Consider the following 25,153-nt stretch of genomic DNA (forward strand, 5'->3'; position numbering starts at 1 on the left):
GTTATTCCAGCCCCCCCTTGATTATCCTGGCTCCTCTGTGTCCTTCCCTGCCCACCTCACACCCTGCCGGGTGGCTACCCCATCCTTCATCCCATACCTGTGGATGTGTTTATAGCGTGAAGCTTGTTGTCTTATTGAATAGTTACAGGAAATGATAAATACTTGGAATCTCCAGAGTTGAAGAGGAAAAGGAGCATTCATCACCGCTGATAATAAATATTGTAACAGTAGTGATCTGTAGATACGGAATTGGCCTTAAGTTAAATGCAGTCCATTCCTCTGTAAATCCAAAGCGTGAAAGCTCTTGAGGTGAAGAACCTTTTAAACAAGTAAACTTGCACAGGCATCTGAAATGTGATTAATTTAGTTTTACAGAAATTTCTGAGGTCAGTGATAGCAGTGGTGTCCACCAGAGTTGACAATGACTATCACCCTAAGCAATCGCAAAGCACCTGTCTCCAACAGTGAGGCACTCGATGTGGACTCGTAGGTGCAGAGGGCATCAAACCTTCTTTGTCAGTAGCAAACGCGTGGTCCCGCGCATCCTCCTCGGGGTGCAGAGCATTCTGGCATACGGCTGATGCTATCAGCTGTGAAAGCAAACCCATCCTTTGCTTTAGCGAGAGGGTGAAGCCTCCTCAGCGTGGAGCAGGCAATGGTCTTGCTGTAGAGGCTCGATGCCTGCAGGCCCTAGGACCAGCATTTTGTGGAAAGCCTGGAAGACCTGGGCTTTGACACCAGCTGGGGGCTGGAGGTGATCCACTCCCCACCCTCTATAAATTTAGCCCAGCCCTGATTAGCTAAACTCTCTTTAGCCAGAGATCCTTTGCCTTTCCCCCAAGTTACACAAGAGTCTCTTCTTACTTACTTGGGCATCTGCGCTAAGGGGCAGAAAGCTGGGTAGTCCTTGTGGCTGGAGCTATCTAAAACCACGGCAACATCAGGGTTGCCCGTGCCTCTTCCACCACGCTTGTGCTTCAGGATAATCTGGTATTACATTTTCCAGTTCACAATTCTGACTGCAACTTGACTATAAACTGAGGAGGGGTTTGGTGGGTTTGGTTTTTTTTTTTCCCCTTTCCTTGCAGTTAGAGGAAGAGGGGAGGGGGAATTGGTTAGCAAAATGGATGCCTTGCTCCTGGTGTCAGGCTGGCCCCGGTGCAATCTCTTTTATCAGCAGTATGGTGTCCCCAGCTGTGAGCGCCGAGGTGTCAGGAGTAATTAGAAGTGGGGCTATCAAATGCGACTTTGTTCCCAATGAGAAGTACTTTTTTCTTCCTTGTGAACTTTTCACATTACCGGGCTGAACAAAACGGGTGGAGATTCCTTCTTAAGCTATTTCTATTGTTATATAACTTTGATAGCAACATTAAGTGAGTCTTTACTGGCCCAGCCAAGCCTTCTGGAGCCTGTTGGGTGTTAAATGGGGTTCTCTGCTCGGTGACCTCCAACAACAGCTGACGTCTCCTGATCTAAGCGCTTCCTGTTGTTTTACTGGTGACGGTTAGTTTTCTATTAAGCTCATTTGAGTCCTGCACATTTTTACCCTCTGCCCTTTAAAGGGAGGGACTAATGTTAGTTTTGGCTTCTGAATGAAAACTTCGCAGTTCAGGCTTCAAACAGAGCAACTGCAAAAAAGAAAGAAAATTTAAATTATAAATCACCTTTAGCACCATGGCATGACTATTAACAGCTGACTTCACTGTGGCTGTTATCTGCTGGAAATTATTTCAATATGAAGTGTTCCCAGTATCAAGCATCCTACAGGCTTTGCTAGTCATCCAAAACTCATGAGTTGTGCTTAAAAATCGTGGGATTTAAAAACTAGTAATAATGCATATTTGGTATTTCCTTCTGCCTTTCGATGTTTTAACATTCATGGGTACACAGAGGTCACATTTTCCAACTTTTCTCCTTAGCCCTCAGGGCTAGAAACTCAAAAATGAAGGCTGAGATTGTCAAAGAATTAAATTCTTCTTGGAGCTTCGGGGGGGCAAGGGAGCAAGGAGAAATCAAATTTGTGACAAAGTCCCAAGAGCTGGAAGTACAATTAGTAAGTGGGAGGCAAGGGGTGCTTTTCTTTCATTGCTGGTGACTGAGGCTAAATAGTCTAAATCACAGTGCTGATTTAAATTACATAGATTTTACTTAAACACAAAAAAAAGTAAAGGATTTCATCACTACACTTTTATGCCAAGCTGGTTCATAGCCCCATGATATATACTTAGAGGCAAAAAACAAAGAGAAGATAAAGTTTCAATCGTAACTCTGGATTTTGTACATTCAATGGATTAGGTTTGATACACCAGTGTACGTTCCTACCTATGTCATCTGAAACATTTGTTTTGAGAGGGAGCAGCGTCCTCAGGCTTCCAGGCTGCAGACTGGCCTCTCCAAAAGCAGAGCTAGTCACCCCCCAAACCATTCCTCCTCTGCTGCTCCCAAAATTTTAGACCAGGACAGTTGCTAAAAAAATAGTTCACGGCACAACCAGATCACATAAATTACAGCAAATTGCAGACTGTTCGACACATATGAAACTAATTTGGACAAAGTAGCTGGCTTTCAGCTCACAGGTAGTAAGTGCTGTTTACAGTACATGTATGTGAAGTGCCATGTCAAGCTAGGACTGAAAACTCAAGAACCGTTTTTGTTTTGTTTTTCCTAGTTAAGCATAAATTAAATTATGCAGCTTAACGCTATTCAAACAAAGCTTCACATCCATAAAATTAACAGATTAAAGAATTCCTGAAAGTATTGGCCAAAATACAAGAAATAAAATATTTTAAGAAAACAACTTTGAACCAATCCACAAATGAAAAACCTCACTGTCATATTTATTTGCAGATACATGAGACACTCTGGAATCAGGACGTTTTATTCTCCCCTAGCATTATGTGTTTAATTTGGAAGTCCTGTATTGTAGACCTTCCGCTGAATCAAGAACCAAAACAAAGAGACTTCAAAAGCCATTGTTGCTCCATTCAAGTCTAAACTCTGCCTTTGTTCCTATAGCTAATGAGTTTATACTGTCCTGCAGGGAGAATTGACACCAGCCTCAAGTAAATGAATGCAGGCCAAATGTTGGTAAGATCAGAGCACTAAAGTAATTATGGGTTGATTAAATGTTTATCTTCTTTACAGGTGGGAAGGGAAGAATGAAAATGAAGTAGGACGATGCAAAGAGACTGGCAAGATTCATGTGACAGTCAATCACAAGTACTACAGGCCAACTGAAGTGGTAAGAAAATGCCCTCTCTTAGCTTTGCAAATGAATAATCCAATCACTCAGCCAATAAATTGCTGCATTTGGCCAGCAGTCTGTGAAAATGGCTTAATTGCGCTCCTGCTGCCAGCTTTTAGAGCTCTAAATTAGCCTGCTTGTTGGCCCCCTCGCAGCCAGCTACCTGGGAACAGGCAGGCAGGCAGCCCTGCCCAGGAGGAGCGGGTTCGCACCGTCAGAGATGCTCCACCGCTTCGGTCACCCTCTCTGAATGGGAGAGGGGATGCTTAGGGGGCCGAAACATCACCTTGTGGGAAACAAAGCAAAGTGTAAAACAACTTGTTGTTCCTTCTGGTCTTGAATGGGTATGTGGTCATTTCTCCTCCAGCTGCAAGAATGGAAAGCAGAGGAAGGTGGGGGCTAATAGGCTTGATTTTTGAAGTACCTCCTTCTGTGTCTTCATGACAGTGTTTCAACTCCATCCAGCGAGCATCCCCTGTTCAACTTAGATCTTTGTAACTGAGGGTACCAAAACCGCACATTTTAGAAGTGCACGTGTGCTTTGTTTTCTCAGGTGCTTTGCAGGGTCCCACTCAGTAAATGCTCATTTGCAGAACACATCTTCACTCCCAGGAGTGCCTCAGTGAAGTCCGCCGGGGTGGTCAACCAGCACATGCTGCCGGCAGGACTGAGCTGCCAACCCCCGTGCCCAAATCGCCTAACGAGCATGCTAGGAGAGGGGAAAAAAACGGTATTTCCAAGTCAGGCAGGATGGTGGCATTGCACAGAGATGGTACAAGACAGAACCTGCTTTCTGGACAGAGGGAACAATAGCCCAAATTGTGTGTTGTGGGAGCCCAGGAGAGGATGTCCATGTCTCCTGGGGAGGGTGATACCAGCCCCGGCGGCTGCTGACGCGGCATCGGCCGTCAGTCTGCCCCTTCAGAGGTGCTGCCTTCAGCCGCCCGATTCAAGGAAGTTGTGACCAGAGCATGTTTGTCCTGACACAGATTGCAGGGCGGGAGCGCGGAGCTGCGTGTGGGGAAGTGGACGTGGGATTTACAGGGGAAATTCAGAGGGGAATAGAGGCTTTCATGATATGCAAAAAAGGGCTGGGCCGGTGCATCAGAATCAAACGCTAGGAAGTCATTAAGAGCTGTCCGTCATTCTGTGCTTTGGTAAGGTGTCAGGATGATAAGGAGGACACAGGGACAAAAGGCCTTGCCAAACAGGAAAAGGACACTTGACCCAACAAGCCTGTGCTTTGTGCGACCCACTTTCCTGCTTTGTCATACTTCTTACTAACAAATACATATTCACTCCTCAAAATTCTCTGGTAGATTGTAGCTATTCTGAAGCCCTTGCTGTAGTTCCACCTGATTCATGTGCTCAGACATTTTCTGCTGAAATAGCAATCCCATGGTCTCCTCTCTGTCTTTATTGGTCTCCTTTTGGGAACCCAATTTCTGGATTTTAAATTCAGCTTACTATACACTTTCCCATTTCGGGAGAGTGCATAAGCACAGGTGCCTCGGGAATGCTCATGCAATTGGTAGTGGATCCATACATGAGTACAGGGATGTATTCAGATACAGAGCAGAATGTGGCCTTGAAATAGCACTGCATATAAACTCGGTAGACATCTTATGTTTATCTGAAATTATCTGGTCTGTCATAGGCCACCTTCCCTTGGGCTCCATCTCTCTCTTCCACTGCCCCCGTCTTGCCTTGTGGTTAACACAGTCCCTATTTGGTTCCTGTGGAAACCAAGGTGGCTGTGAAACTGCTCAAGTATGATCAAGATAGAAGCACAAAATGGGTTTTGAAATACCTTTGTCTTAAGGGATATGCAGATGAACTGTGAGCAAACTCCTCTACGAAGAGATGTGGCATCCAATTCCTTCAATCAAAGTTTCCTTTTTAGAGCATCTCAGAATGGGTACCCAGAATCACTTTTGGGTTGTTTTAGTTCTGATTTTATTTCTGTTCCTTATCAAAGGCAGGCAAACTTCTGTTTGTTTCAGTCAGGGAATCACATCTGTGCAGTTCCAAAATGCCAGACCAAAATCTAACCCATTCTGAGAAAGCGAGGAAAAGCAGTGAGAGAATTGAAACAGACTGATGGCATGTGTCCCCTCCCACCACCCTCACCAAGACCGCTGAAGGCAAAAGGAAGCCTCAGGTTGACATTTTGGAAGGAGGCTTAGCCAGATCAGTTAACAGGAGTTCTGCTCTTCAATCCTGGCTGACACAGAAAATTTTATGCTCAGATTCTCATGTCTTATTAGGAAAAGTTTCTGTCTGTCTGTCGTCTGTCTGTCTCTCTAAAATTTAACATGGTATTCTGGAAAGTGAAAATAAATATCATTTAATCTTGTGTACAGTCAGTTCTGACAGTGCCAATACATTCATCTGAAAACACATTTGTTTTCTTCAGCTAGTGATCCCTGGGGTCAAGGCCTCCCATTGAAAAGCTTAGCTGTACTGAAGAAGAAACCTTGAAATGTGACACTGTCTTCTGGTCAAACTAAGTAGACCCTTTGCATGCCTTGACTCTAAATCTCTTCACTCTGCTTTTGACTGCTTTGGGGCCCCCTGATATTTACTGGCCTTGGGAATTGTTCCTGCTAAAGCTTCTAATGCCTGTATCTCTCCTTCCCTCCTTGCCTCTTGCCAACTACAAACCTATTGGAATCATTTCTTTTGGCTTGTATTGAATTCCTATCAGTATCTTTTCTGGCCCTTTTTTAATTGTATTTGGAGACTCTAACCTGCTGCAAGGTTGGGGAAAAATGATTACTTCTGCCCTAATATCAGCATTTTTCACAGGACCTTCATGACAAATTTGCTTTTTATACTGAACTTGATATACTGTGAAAGACGCTTTCACGGATTTTGCAGGCTTTTTTAGCACATGGTTGGTAAGGTCATATATTACACTTGTTTGCTGCCCGGGCATGTAAAAATAAGTTTCCACTACAGTTTACTCGCCTGTGAAATGTAGATACTTCAGAAATTGTCTCACTAGTCTTTTCTAATTTTGTTTCAATCAGACTGTTAATATTGTAGGTAGGCAACTTAGTCTATACTTGGATTTAAATAATCTATTTGCAAAAAAAATATTGAAATTAATTTTAAATTTCTTGTAAAAGTTAAAACTGAAATTCAATGAGCCACCTCAGTCAGTTGGAAACAAGCAGCCCTGCAGCACAGGATGTTGGAAGCATCAGGTCTCTCAACCCCTGAAGTTGGGTAATTTTTAGAGAATTAGGGCCTGTCTTTAATTTTCTTATCTTTCAGCAAGATAATTACTATTAATTTGTATGCAGAAATTTCCCTCCAAGAATTGCACAATTGCTTCTAATCAAATTATGCCTGTTAAGGTGTTTGAGTAAAATTGCCTCTATTATTTTTGCATGGCAGATACTAAGCTAATAGTTCTATAGGAGCTGGCTTCATTTAATTGCCCTTTCCTACAACAATGAAGATTAAGTCCAGGTCTCACTGGCCTGGCCTGCCATCACAAAACTTAAGATCTCTCAGTTAGGAATTTTATGTTACTTTTTTAAAGGGGGGGAAAAAAAAATCTTTCAACCGTATGTAAATGTTGTTTTTTCTCTGAATCTAATGTTCTGCAAGTGTTACAGGGAATTCTTCCCCTTCCTTCCCCCACCTGTTTCTGCGTTTGTCCTACAGCTTGCCTAGGATGGGAACTGCAGGTTGTGTTCATGCATCACATTTGTTATAGGCTGGCGTTGCTGTAACTCTGAGGATGTACATACATCAATGCAAATTTCCTTCCTTTAAGCAAGCCCTGGAAACTCTGTCACAATATGATGCTAATATTTAAGTAGTCATCTGGCCTTTTATGCTTCAAAGAAAAAAAGAGCATGTGAACTTGCTAACTTCTTCCTTTTGTTATATGCCTTAAGTAATTAAGTATTTTTCTCCCAGTCCATTCTAGCACTGATATAAATGAAACTCCATGTAATGGTTAGGAAAAAAAATTCATGGCAGAGTCAAAAGATACTTTGTGCTCTTGGAATTACTTATTTACAACTGCTCTTTCTAACTCCTAAGAAGTTCTGTATCCCTCCTTACCAGGTTGTTTACTTTCCAAAGGACTGCTCGTTGTATCTAAATATCTAGAGACACACAGATATATAAGATTTTCCCAAGTCTTCTATGTGTTGTTTACACTAAACTTTACATCTTTACTTAACTGCATTTGGCCTCAGTTGCCCTTTTTCCTGCTTGGAATTAAGCAGGATGGCTTTAAATTTCAGCCTCTTCAGATGTTTCTTAAAAATTCAGCTCTATGGTTCCCATGTTTCATAGGATTCCAGTAAAAATTCCTTGGGGCATATCACATTCTCCCAAAGTCAGCTTTCTTAAAGTCAAAAACATTTCTGTACTCCTCTAAGTGTTCCTGCCCTGAAGAGCATTTAGAGTCTAATGAAACCATGATCACAAAACCCTAAATGCCCCGCACTTCCACCCTAGTTTTCATACAAGCTTCATTTCCTACTCTTAAGTTCAGAGCTGCCTGTAACTGTAAACTGTTCGGATGTCTGCACGAGGAAACATGTGCTTCCCTTCCTCAAGGATCTTTTTGCTCATCAATGTCAGTATGTGGCCTGTATTAATACTCATGAAAATTAAATGGGAGCATTCAAGGAAGAATAATCTTCAGATGATTTTCCTGTCTATTTTCCTCACTAGCAGCCAAGTAAAGAAGTTGCAAGTTGTCATAATTCTGACAGTCTTCTCTTATCTGGTTTTTTTCTTCCCCTCTGTTCTGAAAATGTATGTCAACATCTGAAAACTACTGCCTTGGTAAATGATTACCTCTGTTGTCCTTAATTCTCCTCCAAGCTGACTTTGCTGGTGTGTCAGCCAAAATGTTTGTATCTTTCCTTACTTCAAACTCAACATTATCTCTGCATTGCTTTGCCACCCTCTTCCTTTTATTTGTCCCTCCTGCTAATAAAACCTGCAGTAGATTTTTTTTGTTTGTTTTAGTTAAGGCCTTTTATATCAGGCATTTCAGAGGTATCTCTGAAAACATACATGTCAAATTCAGCCAAGTAAAATAACGATTAGTAGTAACTTGTCTCTGCACCTACCAGGCACTGAGCATTTAACATATTTTAAATGTTTCTCGATGAGCATGTGAAAAAGGTTTTAAAAAAATAGTACCACTGTGTTTCTGCTTCTGAAACACATGTATGGCAGAGCAGACAGACTACAGTATTTGAGCGAGATCATGAGGTGCCAGCAAAGTTAGGAGGAGAGCCTGACGGCGTTGTGCTCTGCCGCCCTTCCTAGTGGACACAGCCGTCCCTCCACAGGTAGCTTTCTACTTTTTTATCTCACTCTGATTTTGGTCATCTTAGTTGTTCCTTAGAAGATAGGAAGATCATTTTTGCTATCAGGTTTTCCTCTCCATATGCCACCAAACCGGAGAAGCTTCAGCAGAGTCATGTCCAGTCTTGCTCACTGTCTTTTTTAATCCTCTTAACAGACTCTTAGCAGGAGCCCTAGCTTACCTCCTTTCTTGTGGGAACAGATACCTCATATGTGCCCCTCCAACACTCCCACACAGATTTCTGACTTTTTGGTTCATAACTAGCTCATTACATCAGTATTAGACAGGCGCAACCAGTAAAGGAATCCCTCTGGACACCACTGTTTGCAGTCCTCATACGCTGTGCTTTATTCGGTTGCTTCTCTTTGCGTCATCCTGCTCCTCCTCTGCTGTGCCTCCAACAAAATATTTCTCTGGCAGCTTCTACAGCTGGCTCTGTTCCCCTTCCTCCTTCACCACCTCTTTCTCTGCTGTCATTCCTGAGGTTTTGAAACCAGCCATGTGTCATCTGTGACCTTCACATCTTCATTGATCTTCCTGAGAACATCAGCCTGTCTCTGAGTCTGTTTTCTGATTCCCTAATATCACAACTATCTGAAAAGACTAGCCAGAGGAAGAGGGTGGCCTTACCTCCTGGGGTCTAAGTTGGAGTGCTTTTGCACCCTGGGTGTTGCACCACATGTTCATATACAAGATCAATAGTTTTTCTTCATAAATGTTCAGACTAGCTGAAGAAATCTCCAACTGACTTTGGGCAATGCAATTTTCCACTCTGGGTGAGTAGAGAGATTGCAACCCCATTGAACAGCCACTGTGTAAAGATAAAGCTGTCATCCAAGCAGAAGGGTTGGTGGTTTTAATTCATTGCTCATTTTTCTAAACGCTGTTGACACATAGCAATTAGTGGCAATCTTGGATGTGACAGATCCAGGCTCAACTCCTGAAAAGAGATTTTTAATTTAAACTTAGGTGACTGGAGGATTAAGGCTGAGGGAGAGGTGAATGAGGATAGAAGGCTGTTTACCTCCTTAATTAGGCCCTGATTCAGTCAAGCATCCAAGCAAGTGCTTCACTTCAAGGGCATGAATAGTTAATAGGGACAGTTTCCATACTTGGAGCTAAGTGTGCTTACGTGCATTGCTGCATCTTAATACGAAGCAAAGCAATTCATCTGCGATGGGAACTGAGATGGCCAGCCCAAACGTTTGTGGGAACTTGGGAGGTGCCAGCTGATCATTCTTGTTTGCCTGCCCCATTGTACGTGAGCACGGTACTTGGGAGCAGAAATGCTGAAATAGCTCAAGTTTCTTTAGCCAGGTTCTCTTAGGGTGGCTTTGCAGGCAAGACAGGATTAGACCAAGTTCATGCAGTTTGTAGTTTTAATCAACTGTTCCTGCAGTGACGTTTCCTGCCCGTAATTCTTCTCTGCCTTCCTGGCAGTGGGGGGTCTTACTGCCACCTCTTCACTTATTCATGTTTATTCATGCACAGAAAGTCTCTCTTTATCTCACTTCTTATCCCCTTGCCTCCCCCTTCTCTTGGCCTGCCATTTGGCCTCCTCCTCCCCCTTGTTATCTCTGTCTGTTGTCTCACCCTCATTTGGACCATCCCTTGTTTTCTTATCACCGCCTGTCCTATGCCTGTCCCATACAAACACTCCCTGTGTTCCAGCAGATGTGGTGGGAAATGCAAAGCCTCTGAAGGGAAGTCATGGGGGTGGGAGAAAGCCTGGGGCAGGCAAAAGCCACGACAGAAGTCCAGGCTCAGGCAGCACCAAAGATGTATTTGTCACAACTGCCGAGTATGCCCTCCTGCCAACGGTTTCCACCACCCACACACTATTCCCCATTTCCTACATGAGATCAGATATTCAAAAGAGCAAACTGTGGTTCAGACCACACTCTGGAGTGCACAGTGGGACTGGAGTACTGGCAGAGAGGCTCAGTACAAAACTGTTCCCACCAGGGCTTTCTGAAGACCTTGGTGTCAGCAGTGGTTGAGGTCACTTACAGACCTGATTGCTGGTTCGCATTCGAAAGTGGGAGCACATCTGAAGATCTGTCTCCCTTTCAGATGCTGTTTATCTTATTTTACAATGGGATTTTAAAAGTCAAGCAATACATTAACAACACTGTTCACATTTTTGACTGTGTTTCCCACCATGTTGTAACCTTTTCTTTTAAGTGTGCTGTACCTACTCAACTCTTGCAATGGTTTTAGAATGGCAGCGCAGAACCATAAATGACATGATTTATATGAAAATAAAAATGGCTTTTGAATACAGAGGATATGAGACAGAGGTGAGGTTTCTTTCAGCAAATCTGGAATTAAGCACTAGACTCCTGTCTAATTTCTCCCGCCTTCGCAAGAGCTTGCCTGCCTTCAGATGTTTGTACTTTATTTTATGGATGAGTGGGTGCACAAAGGACGATGACAGCCACAGTGTTCATGTGTTTCATCTGAGAAGACATGAGATAGTTTTAATGTTGTTAAAAGCAGCTTCTGCTGAGTTTGGGTCAGCAGATGCCTTGACATCAGCTTTTCCAGCACAAAGTCTTCCAGTCAGTGGTTTGCTGGGGGCACAGCTGGCTTGAGCCTGGGTATGCCATGGCACCTAATATTTTTCCTGCTTGAAAGATGGTACTTTAAGCCACTGATTCTCAAAATCCTGCGCCACCTCCTGCAAAATATGTATTGGTGTTTCTTTGGTGCTGCTGAAGACATTATCAGAGTGCAGTTGTCCCTCTGAGGGGCACCCCAGGGCAGCGTGAAAGGGCCGTATGGACCAGGTTAGAAGGAGTGAATAAAGAGGCAGCCAGTCCTGAGGAAGCAGGAGGGTTTGGGGGTTTGTCTCCAAAAGCTTTCGTTTTATGTTTTTCAAGTGTTTCACAGTCCAAAAATTACAGTGGGTTTCTTTCACTTTCTTCTTTTATTTCTTTAGTTATTTGAAGTTTATTTCTGTAGAAAATGTGGAATGTTTTAACTTTAACTATGAGGAAAAAAAGCCAAAAAATATTCTACTCAAAAAAAAAGAGAACAAAATTGTTTTTTCAGTTTTTCTAAGGAAAGCCTAATTTGGGGGGTGTGAGGGTACTTTTCGGGGGTAGTCAGGGTTTCTTTTAGATTGATCCTACAGATCTTCTGTCTCCCCCAAAAAACAGTAAGTTTTTGTTCAGACTTGTATCTCTGTCCTTCACCATTTATAGTTTCTTTTAAAGGAGCAAATGGTTGAAAGGAAGTGGAGGTTTGGAAGTGGTGGTTTAAAAAATAAATAAACCTTCACCTTTCCCCTCTATCACCTTCAGAGACATCATTTGTAAATTAACAACTTCATGGTGGAGGCATGAAGAGGTGGGACCTTTGTTATGGTTACTACCCTGTGATGATGATGTTGATGAGTACTTAGCCACCTCCCGTATCTTCATGTCTCATCTTCGTATTCCACTAAAAACCTGTAGCAATCAGAACTTAAAAACATTTTACATTGTTAACTCTTTTTTATTACCTTTGGTACTTCCCTAGTGTTCAAGGAGAGCTTGTATGGTTGAGTTTCATGGGAAACTGAGCCTTATAGATCTAAACAACTTTTAAGGTTTTTTTGTTGCTGAATAAAACCCTAGAAAATTATCTCTGTGGCATAAACATCTACAGTACTTGTCATGAACCAGGAAATGGATCTTCATGCCCATCTTGGACGCTCCCCAAATTGTCTGATGTCCCAGCTGGATGGGTGAAAGAGGAGACAGTAATTATCTGCAGGGCAGGGGAGACTTAAACATTAAAGAGCTTTATGCCTAGGATCAGCTGGAATTTTTTGCTCATTCCTCACATATAGTGCCTGAGCTCACCAAAGCAGACAATATGAAAAATATTAACAGGATTCAAGAAGACATTAGTAATAGATTAAGAGTGCATGCCTCCCTTGCAAGACTTTTTTTTCTTGATTTTTTTTTTCTTTTCAGCCAGAAAAGTCTAAAGGTGAGTAGGTGAAGTCAATTTTAATAATTCACAGACAATAATACATCTATTTCTCACTTGACAGAGCTAGTGTTTAAACTATTAGCATTGTCTGGCATAACATAAAACAGGATCAGTCACTCATCCCTTTGAAACATCTAACCTGGCTTCATTTAAATTTCTTCCTCCAGCTTTGCCAGTGCATTTTAATAGTCTTGGTAGAGCTCTCAGCTGACTAGTGACTTCAGACTTTATCTACCGGGTTGTGGTTAGGAATGGAGTAAGACAGCACCATTCCTCGTCAGCTTTTTCTGTATGCAATGACACGGAAACCTCAGTGCTACAGATAGCCATTGAAATTCAAAACAGACCACTTGACTGCTGAACAGAAATGAGTTTTTAAATCAGATTTTCTTTTTGGAACATGGTTCTGTAATTTTTCAAAACACTACTTTTTTTTTCTTCCTTTCCTCCAGATTGCTGAACTGGTACTACTTTGCAGTCATGCTTTGTATTGAATAGCTGTAAGGGGAAAGGTGGATTAACAATAATGAAAACAAAAAAATATGTTTTAAAATAGGATGCCTGTCTGGTTTTTTACAGTAATCTGTGACAAGTTCATGTTTATAATTCACTACAGCTGTTACCAAGTTAGTGCTTTGCAGACCTTAGTTTTACAAATTTCCAGATTGGGTGACTGGGAGTTGAATTGCTTTTATTTTTATTTTTTCTTCTATTTGACCCATAAAATACTACACTTCCACCTTCTGATTTAGAAAACAAAAACATATATTAAAGCTTCTTTACAAGAACAAAGACTTCTGACTAAAACAATTGGCTGCCACTATCGTTTTCCCTTAGATAACAGCTGTAAACTTCCAAGTCTCTAATCTTTGGCAACATTTCCCTCTTGATCATAGTTTCTGTTTCCATGTGTTGGGGGAGATTAAAAAGTGGGTTGTGAAGGTGAAATTGGAAACAGAGGAAATGTGAGGTTTTAGGAAGAGCTCAGGTGAGTGATAGGGCCAAATTTGCTCTGTGCACTGTTTTCATAGCTATGAAACAAAGCCTACTGGGGCCTCTTATACTGCAGTGTCACCGCTGATCACATGTTGTGACATTCGCTCCTCACTCTAAACAGTTCTTCTGTAGTGCTAATCCTATAAGGTTACCACAGTCTTTTATCCTGCACATAGTTGGCTGAAAGGGCTTGCAGATGAGTATCCAGGGTAGTACTTAGGTGTTTTTCCTGACCTTTCTTTCTTTGTCTCCTCTGCAAGGTGCTTATTGGTATTATCTCTGTATTTCACATATTTGTTAGATGCCTTCTGGACAGCTTCTAGGCTTAAAATAAAAACCAAAATTAATCTTGACTGATGAAGTGAATCCCAAAAGAGTCAGGCAGCTCAGGCACTGTAAACAAAAAGTTGGCATGATTAGAACCTGACTAGCCCTAAAGGTAAGCCACCCACCTCTATAATAATTCAATGGCTATGTGGCACAATGAATACAAGGGGAAAGTGGACACGGGAGTGAAAACAGAAACACAAGGAAGGTGCATTATTCACAACAGTAGAGATTCACAACCATGAAGACTTTTGTGCACTTGAAGAACAGCCAAAGGGAGTTGGTAATGGTTGACAGGCAGTTTGTGTGCTGGAAAGCTCACAAGAAGTATTCTTATTTTTGCCTTCTAGTATTAGCAACAACAATTAGTTCTACTTTGCCTTAACTGCTGGATAGAGTTAAAAAAAAAAAAGACATGATTGGCTTAATTAAGTTCTTAAATATGGATTTATGAAGGATTTCCTACTCCAGACTAATGCCTGGAACAATTATCTTTGATACTCTTGATAGCACAGCTTTCTATGAGTGAGAATACCCCAGATGCAAAAATCTGCATCCAGCAGCTACTTCAGCTAGTGATTTGCTTTCAGAGGAAGCAGGTGTCAGGGCCATGATTTCTGGGGAGAAACTTCTGGGAGAAACCATCCCTGTGTGCAGGTACATGACAGTACACAGCCCCCCACAACATCCTTCTCCCTAAATTGGAGAGAGAGGGATGAGTTTGATGGGTGGACTGTTCAGTGGGCGAAAAATTGGTTAGATGGTCACATCCAGAGGGTAGTGGTCAATGGCCCAATGTCCAGATGGAGATCAGCGACAAGTGGTGTCCCTCAGGGATCTGTATTAGGACCTTCATCAATGACATAGTGGGATCAAGTGCACCCTCCGCAAGTTTGCAGATGACACCAGGCTGAGACGTGCGGTTGACACACCTGAGGGACAGGATGCCATCCAGAGGGACCTGGACAAGCTTCAGAAGTAGGCCTCTGTGAACACCACGAGGTTCAACAAGGCCAAGTACAGGGTCCTGCACCTGGGTTGGGGCAACCCTCTGTATCAGTACAGGCTGGGGGATGAAGGGATTGAGAGCAGCCCTGCCGAGAAGGTCTTGGGGGTACTGATGGATGAAAAGCTGGACATGAGCCGGCAATGTGCGCTCACAGCCCAGAAGGCCAACTGTATCCTGGGCTGCATCCAAAGAAGCGTGGCCAGCAGGTCAAGGGAGGAGATTCTGCCCCTCTACTCCGCTCTGCTGAGACCCCACCCGCAGTACTGCGTCCAGCTCTGGAGCCCTCGGCACAGAGAAGACATGGACCTGTTGGAGAGGGCCCAGAGGAGGGCCACAAAAATGATCAGAGGGATGGAACAACTCTCCTATGAAGATGGGCTGAGAGAGTTGGAGTTATTCAGCCTGGAGAAGAGAAGGCTCCGGGGAGACCTTATTGCAGCCTTCCAGTACTTAAAGGGAACTTATAAGAAAGATGGGAACAGACTTTTTAGCAGGGCCTGTAGTGATAGGACAAGGGGTAATGGTTTTAAACTAAAAGAGGTTAGATTTTTACTAGATCTAAGGAAGCGATTTTTCACAATGAGAGTGGTGAGACACTGGAACAGGTTGCTCAGAGAGGTGGTAGATGCCCCATCCCTGGAAACATTCCAGGTCAGGTTGGACGGGGCTCTGAGCAACCTGATCGAGTTGAAGATGTCCCTGCTCCTTGCAGGGGGGTTGGACTAGATGACCTTTAAAGGTCCCTGCCAATCCAAATTATTCTATGATTCTATGTTCTTTCTGTGGTTTTTTGTGAGGATCAGCATTATATGCCAGAGTTCATCAAATGGGCATTTTGTACATTGACATACAAGCAACTGACTGGAAGGTTTAGCTACAGCACTGGGGCAACACAGAAAGCTGCCATTCATGTATCTCGGTATGAGTTACCAAGACTTCGAGCTAGGAGAGACCATTTAGAAATGTGCCCAAGTGGTTGGAGTCACTGTTTCTTTTGGCTGAGGCTGCCAAGGATTGTCCCATTTATGGTGGGAAGAGGAAAGGGTCTGCTGAAAGGATATGCACAGTGGTCAGAGGAACATAGTCAATAACTCATTTTCCACGCACCAATGAATACCAGTGACTGCTGGTGACAGAAAGAGCTAAATGCATGAGATGCGAATGCATCCTTGGTTTGTGTATCAACTTTCCCCTTGTTACGAGCTACTACTACTGTAAAGCCTGAAGAATGTCAGTTGTCCCTCACGTTCTTCCACTGTCTTTTTTAACTTCCGAGAACTCAGCTTGACGCTGTTTGCTGCTGCCAATGAGCAAAAGTTCACACGACAGTATATTGAGAATGCCCTCACACACTGGGTCATGTGAAGGCTTTCTCAGGGATCCTGTGTAGCCTGTGAAAGACAGTTCAGGAGACTGGCACACTCCAGCAGATGTATCACACCCGTGTCTCTCTTCCCAAAGCCTTTAGTAGGTTGTTGAGGCAGAGGAAGGAACTTTTTATCAAGTTCCTCAAGAGGCAAAAGTTCATTTTGGATCAGGATTCAAGTTGAATGAATATCCAGTTAGAATTTTTTGAGTTTCCCTTTCATTCATTGCTATCAACTGGCCAAATTTTGCCCCTCTCATAATAAGTACCGTCTAAGTATTTACAATGATCTCTGTAGAGATGCACTCTGAAAAAAGGCATTCTGTTGATATAAATTATTTTAACATGGGATTTAGCTATTAGAGAGATTCCTGGATAAGGAAAGAGGAGGTTAGACTTTTCTGTAAGGATACCAATTTAAACTGTAATACGCATGGGAAGAGATGACTTGACAATGCACTGGTGGAGGTAAACAGACTCATTTCTGTGGAAAGGGTGTTGACAAGCAGTGTTTTTTGGGAAGCTTCCAGACAGAGTCCAGACACTGACTTTAGGGATTTAGGCAATATAAAAATTATTATTAAAAAAAAAATTTACATCAGCTGTGCCTGCAGTTTTTTCTTTTTTTATTTTTTCAAATACTTTTGTTCTATTAAACATTTCCAGAAACACTTGTACAGTTAAGCCTAGCACTGTGAAAAGGATTAATATCCTTCTTTGATAGACTCTTCCTGTACTGCTTTTGTGTCAAATCGAGTACATTTCAGCTGCAAGTTTAGGCTTCCTCAAAAAAAAAAAAAAAGATACATAGGACCTTGAGCCTGATAGACCTCATGTGGACCTGAACTAAAATCATCACATTGAATATCATATTGGTAAGTGGCCTTGCATATTCACATGGCCTTAGGCATAAATATAGACACGGCTCCCTCCAAAACTAAGTTCCAGGCATGCTGACAAAATCATTTGCTCATGTCCCAGATATTGTTTTGCTTTGGATTGTTTTCATCCACCAAATTCATTCTTATTTTGCCTAATAAGGGGATGCTTTGGGGAGGGGGAGCTTACAAGCGTTCTGTTTTGTTGCTTCTTTTTTGCTCCCTGTACAATGCACCCCATTGATTGCTGCTGCAAAGTAAGCAAACAGATTTCTCTTTTGTACCCTCAGATCGCTCCTGAAAACTCTTTTATTGCCCTCCAAAATCACTATACTAATGATGTGCTATGACTTCTTGTGCATCCTGATGACGACTGTTGTTGTTTGCTGTTGCCTCCTCGCACTGCCCTGTATCTCTGTTTGTGCTCCGTTTCATGTACAGAGGGCATGTGCACGCAACTTGCCCTCATGAGTGAGGTTGAGTAGGGGAAACAATCTGGATACAACAGTGTGAAATGCTTCAGTACAGCAGAAGCACGGTAAATTAGCTCATATAAAACCCTGTGTTTGTCACAGTAACAGTATGGCTTCATGTTGTTAGCTAATTCAGTAATGTGCAGCATGGCCTCAGAATACGAACTTTTTGTGCAGGAAAATTTCTTTGGGTCCTGGTTTGTGGCACAGGTAGAGCAGGAAGGTCCTTGATGATGGCAGAGTTTTTTAGATACAAACTGTAATAATCACCATTGTGTCTTTGCTAAGCTTTTAGAGAAACACATGTGGGAACCTATTTATTACATCTATTAAGATTCTGACCCATAAATGCAGACTTCCACCTGCATGCAAAAGCTGAAGCAAGCATACCAAACCTAGTTCACTGGTTGGGTAACAAGACAGATTTTCAGCGCCCTGATACCCAAGGACCTCATCCTCTTATTGGAAATTCCTTGGATACTATCTTTAAATTTTTTACAGTCCTTTCATTAGTACTTTCCACACTTTGGTGGATCAATGGAAACCTGTTATGAAATTTTAGGTCCTTCTTTCTTTGTAGTAGAGTTTCAAATTAATGGTCTCCAACTATAAACTCAAATATTTGTACTGACACATTTTTTGACTATAAAGCTCTCGTGTGCCTGTAGTTAAAGGAAGATACAAAGAAAATGAGAATATCTGGCATATAGCCATGGTCTTCACTACCAACTTGTTAGCCAATTTTACAAATTTAACCTTCATGCAGAAAAATTATTATGACGTAGTGGTTTGCTGGCTATATCGCACAAGTGTTATACTGGTAACTGTGTTACTATAAATTTCAAACCAGCGCACATTTTCAGTAGTTGCAAGGTATCTTCACGAACATCCCTCACAGCGTACTTCCAAAAGATGTATTTTATGTTCAAAATGACTAAAACATGGTAGGAGGTAAATGAGGTTTCATCTTAGATGAATTGTACGGCACCTGTCGCCAGCGCCTACTGCTGCTCTCTGCTTTTGCTGCCCAGCTAGCTGAACGCACAAATGCCTCCTCAATCTTTCTGCAGAAAGAGAACTTTAGGTTTTATTCTAGGAGATGCCTTTTAAAAAGATCCCCAAGAATCCCAAGTGGCGCTTAGCCAGAACAAAAGCAAAAAAAGCCCATGCCTGGAATTACTCTACAGGCAAAGAAGGGGAGAGAGTCCAACTTTTTGATCTTTTTTTTTCCCCAGATATTGGTAAGTAAGTGAAACAGAACTTGATTTGGTGTTCATTCTTGATGAGGTGCATGTGCCTTGCACATACATGTGCTTTCTCTCTCTTTCTTCTCTGTTTAAATCCCATTTAAACAGTGCTCAGTGACTGCTGGGAGTTGTAATCCATGTGCAACTCTGTCATGAGGCAAACACCAGCTGGAGGGACGGCTCTACAGAGCAGCCTGCAACCAGTTCAGTTGCTGAGGAGTCGTAAAAGAGGGAAAAAGGGGTTCACGAGAACTCAGCCAGTGCCTTTTGGAAAGTGTTTCTTACACTCTCTTAAGAGCTACAAAGTCTGTATGTTGTACAGTTGCTTATGCTTAGCCAGGGACAAGATTACAAAACAGAAAATGACAGAACTTCACAGCCAAATTGGTACTTTCTCGGATTTGTTTGACAAGGTTTTTCACACAGCTTCATAGTAGACTGAAAGCACCTATAAAAATCTGCTGTTTACTACATAGAAAGAAAACCAAAATCTTTTGCTTTTTATTGAAGGAAACTTTTTTCCCCTGCCAGAATCACCAACAATGTGGATATTTCTCCTTGGTTCTCTATTCTGATACATGTTTCTATTACCCATCTCTTAAAGTCCCTGTCTGGGTGTATTTGCAGAAGGTTATCTGAAGAAGCACAGATGTTTGGAAGTTTACCATTCTTTAAATTAAGTAACATGTTAGTGTATATTTATAGCTTTGCTGATTCAGAGCCATAGGTTAACAACTCCTGTACTCCAATACTACTGAGTAATTGCCCAGAGCACTATCCTAACACTTCTGTAAAACAAAGCACTAGGGACCGTTAGTGTAGAAAACCGTAGAATTTTATAAGGGATTTTTAATAGGGAGCACTATTAAAAATAAATACCTCTGTTTATGGGTATTGGCTAATGAGTGCAACACTAAAAAAAAAGATGCTAAGCAGTGACAGCTTCAGCAATAGGAAAGATAAATGACAACAGATAATTGTGAGTGGTGAATATGTCATAGTTGTTATTACTGATTTTTCTTGCCTAGTTTCCTTGGTGTTATGCTCAAAAATAACAAAGTGATTGGTATCTGTGTTGTAGCAGAGCAGATCTAGGGAATATTTTATGATGCTGTGAGTTATAACCTGGCTACAACAACATTTGGACTTTGGCATCTTCGCACGAAGTACATCTCATTATTTACCCTTCCTGCTTGTAAACTTTTGCCAAGGCAGCGCGCTAAGGTTAATGAAATGAGAACCTTGGGAACTATTATGAGTGGAGAACAAGATGGTAGCCTTACAAATGGTGTACCTCCTCTTAGGAAAATAGTTGAATTGGCATGGTTGTAAGTTGTGGGCTGTGAAACAGATTGCTTAACACTTGACACTACAAATGGAGCCATTGGTTCTTGAGGTGAAATTGATTTTGATGTACTGTGGTGCTGGTGCCTGCTGTAGACCACCTTGCAGCATACAGAGGCCAAATAGGTAAAGTATGGAAATTATCAGAGTCAGGTGGAGGCTGAAATCCTGGCCACAGCCTTCAGTGGAGCCAAGGTTTCATTTATGTGGTGTATTTTCACAAAAGGGATCCCACTGTCTGAAGAGTGAGTGCTCTCAACAAAATGCTTTACGCCCCTCAGTGAGGGTTTTCAGCAGAGTGTCTGTAAGGGGAGTGAAGGGCAGGGCAAGAAAGGGAATTGCAGGGAACATTTTTTTGTGTTAAGGTAATTGGAAGAACTGCTTGCACACACACACACAGTCCTGTCTTATCATAGAATCTTTGGGCTGGACGGGACCTTTAAAGGTCATCTACTCCAACCTCCCTACAATGAGCAGGGACATCATCAAATAGATCAGGTTGCTCAGAGCCCCGTCCAACCTGACCTGGAGTGTTCCCAGGGATGGGGCATCTACCACCTCTCTGGGCAACCTCGGCCAGGGTTTCACCACCCTCACTGTGAAAAATTTCTTCCTTAGATCTAGTCTAAACCTGCCCTCTTTCAGTTTAAAACCATTACCCCTTGTCCTATCACTACAGGCCCTGCTAAAAAATCTGTCCCCATCTTTCTTATAAGCTCCATTTAAGTACTAGAAGGCTGCAATAAGGTCTCCCCGGAGCCTTGTCTTCTCCAGGCTGAACAACCCCAACTCTCTCAGCCTGTCCTCATAGGAGAGGTGTTCCATCCCTCTGATCATTTTGGTGGCCCTCCTCTGGACCTGCTCCAACAGGTCCATGTCTTCCCTGTGCTGAGGGCTCCAGAGCTGGACACAGGACTCCAGGTGGGGTCTCAGCAGAGCGGAGTAGAGGGGCAGAATCTCCTCCCTTGACCTGCTGGCCACGCTAGCAGTTTGTCCTGTCAATTTGTAAACGTTTGCCTCTTTTCCTCTGCTTTTTTCTGAAGAAATGCTGCAGTTAGATGGCTTATGAGTATCGCTGTACAGCTGCTCTGAAGTGTTCGTTTAAAGAATGAGTTTATAAAACTTTCCCCTCCTGTGTGACTATAGCTATATACAAGTGCTATAGCTCCATTACCGTTCAGATGCTTTCACTTACATGCTGTGACCAATCGAAAGTCAGCTTTGAAGCAAAAAAGCAAGTGATGCCATGCTTAATTCACTCCCAAACTCAGTCCACATTAATAGCTGACAGTAATCATCCTAACATTAGAGACATAGAGGGACACTGGACCTCAGAGCTGCAGACAGATCCCTGGGATCCTGAGTCGTGCTTTGGAGTGGAATTTGTGAGCGAGGCATCCCCTCCAGGGTTACTCACAAAGGAAGGAAGGGGTGGCTGGTGTCTTGGCCCTTAGGGTTGAAATGCTTGCCAGCAAAGCTAGAGCACTCTGAAAAGGTCTGTAGTTCGGCAGGGTTGTGGTATAAACACTCCCCCACAGCCAGGATCAGTGGAAAGACAGAGACACTGAGTGAAGGATTACTTTAGCTGTAAATTTTCATCCTTTGGAAAACAAGTATTTTATTTCACCAGTCTTACCCTGTTCAAAGGTTTATATTATCATTGTGTCAGAAGTGATCTTGGTTTTCCAAATCAGCTAATACTGACTGATGGGAGTTGTTGACATGATAAAGGAAAGCAGTATATTTACTGCAGGTAACCTTGCCCAAGCATGACTGTCTTCAGTAGTGACTAAGGTGGCAACTAAGTGGTGTTTTCTGTCTTATTCAGTTTCCTTTGGATAGAATGCCAGTGTTTCATTTGGGGGTGCTATGAGCCGAGAATAACAAATTCTACTTAGGCAACACAGAAGAGTACAAGTACAAAATCACGCATGTATTCAGTAACAGTTCTGACTTTGGGCTGGAGAAATGCAACAGCTATGCAGAGAAGCAGAAGAGTCATTGTACACTTTCAGAGTTAAATTGATGGAAGTTTTTCAATGTCCAAGTTACTTGCATTTTGAGGTGAAAGGGATAATATTTCTCCAAAATAAAAATGTTCTTTGGGAAAGCAAAACAATAATTATTGCTTCAGCAAGATTTTCAACTTAAGAAGTTTTTTGTGACTTTGAAGTTCTCTGTGTATTCAGTCCTAAACCCTTGATCTAGGGTTGGTGTAACATGACATACATTATGCTTGGCTTCTTAAACACCTTTTTATTAAGTTACTGGGCTCTTTGCAACCTTGGAAACTTTTTAATACCTACTTTACTTTTGTGAGTTCGCAGCTATCTCTGTGTGCGATGCAAACATTGGTCATAAAATGAGTAAGTAAAACACCTCCCTGCAATTAAGAAAGGAGGTGGTTTCCTCAGTGGAAATAATCTGCATTGGCCATAGCAAGAGCTACAATTCAATTCAAGCATCTCATTTAACACTTCAGATTGTCTTTGCATATATGGGCTAGAGTCCAATGGCATTAGGAAATCCTTGGTGGATAGTAATCTGGAACACAAAAAGCAGCAGTCATACTTCCAACACAATTGATAGCCTCTACTTACTAGCAGTCTTTGGGCTAAATTATCATGGAGATGCAATTAACTGTCTTTCACTGAGAGGGTGGGTCCTTCCAATCTATGAGAAGAGGTCACAGATGGGGCAATGTGGCTATGTGGTTAAGTGTAATTTGACTTGCTCAGAAAGAGGTCCAGACTCTGGGCTCTTAGCCTCAAAACATTCAAAGTCAGACAGTAAGAAATGCCATATAGCAGCAGCCCACCACATCTGCCACCAAGCGTGACCCATCCAGACTGCAAATTCAGGCTTTTTTTTTTTCTTTCTTCCTGTGTTTCTGTCAAGCAAGGAACTTTGACTTGCATCTCTGACTTGCCCTGAGGAAAGAGACACAATCAAGTGGGCAGTCTTTAGTCTTGTTGATTCTGTGGAGGGGAAATAGATTATCATCTTTGCTCCAGGTATTTATTGTACTGAATTCCCACTATGGGCTCCCAAGTATTTTTTTATGCATTTCAGGGGGCTCCTCAAGCTAAAAGCTCCAAAGTGCAAAGGAGTTTCGTTATCAAAGCTGTGATTGGTGCCATGTCCAAAATGTGAAATAATCGAGTTAATAATTTGTTTACTTGTCTGGGAGAAAGCAAATAGATAGCGTCATTTCTTGTTGAGAAAACACACTTTCTTGGCAAAGCTTAACATAGATGTTTCCCGGAGAATCTTCCCTCTTTTGAGTCTGTCTAGTGTAGGAAGAGTAGTGTTGGCTTCACAGTTCTGTTTGAGATTTGACAATGCCCAAGGGAAGGGATGCGTCAGTTTTAAGGAATCCCCCACGCCCCACAAAACTTGGAAATTTTACATTTATAACATCATGTCTGCCTTGAGGAGGCAAAATGTTGTTATCAGGATTAACCTTTAGCTAGTTTTTTGTATTATTTTCAGATGGGCATGTTTGACTCAAAAGTCAGACTGACTACCACTCTGTATCAATTCTCAATGTTACATGGACAGCTGTATTAAAGTATCACCTTATGTATAAATAAACAAGGTGCAATCAAGTTTTGAAGAGATCTGAGGATCTTTAGCTGGTATTAATTGCTGTACCTTCTTTGACTTGTTTTTCAGTGCAGTTTTAAAGGCAGGCATAAGGATTTGGGATAGTTTTGTTGTCACAGCCCATTTAGAGCTTCTCTTCCTGGAAAAAATCCACAGGCTAAGCAAGCTTCGTCAACCTTGTCATTAAACACTTCATGCCTCCTCCCAGTTGTACAGATGTTAGAGGGTCACTTGGTTGTATTGGATGTTCTCTCCTTACACGAATTTAGACATCAATTTCTTCCATATTTATTACAATTTTTTTCCCCCTTTTTGTATGACACAGGGGAATCAGACTAGTGTATTTTGGATCCAAAGTAGCCATGGGATGATAGAGATTGCCACAGCTACAGAGACGTAGCCGTTTGCTTTTCATACTTTCTGAAGTGGGTTCTGAGCATGGAAATGGGAGCTCAGTCTTGTCCCTCAGTTAATCAGTATGTTTTATTGCATTCACCTTGTCCTTCATGTCCTGCGAGTGCTTGACTTGAAGTCCTGGTCTGCGGAGATGCATGCTGAGCTGCACCCTCCTGCTGCATGTTCTGACTTCTCCCCAGGGAAGTGGCAGTCACAGCAGTGACACGAAGTCCCAAGCAGGACTCGCATGGAGTCTCAATAAAGTTGCAGTGCTTCTATTCTGCGGAAACAGGGGGATTGAGCACCAAGAAGAACTAGCAAAAAGGGAAGGTTGTGGTTTGTCTCGAGAGAGGAAAGAGCAGAGAGGAATCGGGTTTGTGCATGGGTGGATTAATGGAAAGAGCTGGGATAACTTTACCTCCACTCCTCTCCTTCAAAAGCCGTTGGAGACTGAGTGGTACAGGCATTGTAGACTTGCAGAGGTTAAAACTGTTTTTGAGGACAAGGAGGAGAGTAGTATAGCTATTATTTGATTCTGGAGGAATATATTCTCATTCCTAGATATAGAAAATTCCTTGAAAAATCCCAGCAGATTAATATTTTCCTGTCTGGTGAATCTGGCACAAAAACTAAGATCTGGGAATTAGAATCAGTTTTAAAATTTCACAGATCATGAGAAATCAAACCATAGGAATGTCACTAATTCATTTCATGAGGTGTTTGTCTCTGGACTGCCAGGAGAATAACTGCTATATTTAACTAAGCAATAGCTCTTCAGCCAAAAACAGTGGATAGCCCTAACTCATTAGTTAGCTAAGCTTCATTTCTCACTCCCACCCCCTTCCATCATATCTCTGGTGGTGCAAGGCCCATTGTAAAATTGAAAGTTGCCTTTCCTATGACTATGCTGCATCGAAGGAGCAGCCTTTCACACATTCT

General features: G+C 42.3%; 1 protein-coding gene across 1 annotated transcript in view; it reads left to right on the forward strand.

Moving 5' to 3' along the window:
- Positions 1 to 25,153, forward strand: part of GMDS (GDP-mannose 4,6-dehydratase) — a gene marked incomplete at its 3' end in the record, with an annotated part of 432,088 nt that overhangs the window by 355,760 nt on the left and 51,175 nt on the right. The window contains exon 9 of the mRNA XM_082014902.1: positions 3,145 to 3,241. Coding sequence (XP_081871028.1) covers positions 3,145 to 3,241 — 97 coding nt within the window. The remainder of the gene's footprint in view (positions 1 to 3,144; positions 3,242 to 25,153) is intronic.

This window comes from Phaethon aethereus, assembly GCF_964289735.1.
Source record: "Phaethon aethereus genome assembly, chromosome: 2".
In the NCBI taxonomy this organism is placed as follows: domain Eukaryota; kingdom Metazoa; phylum Chordata; class Aves; order Phaethontiformes; family Phaethontidae; genus Phaethon; species Phaethon aethereus.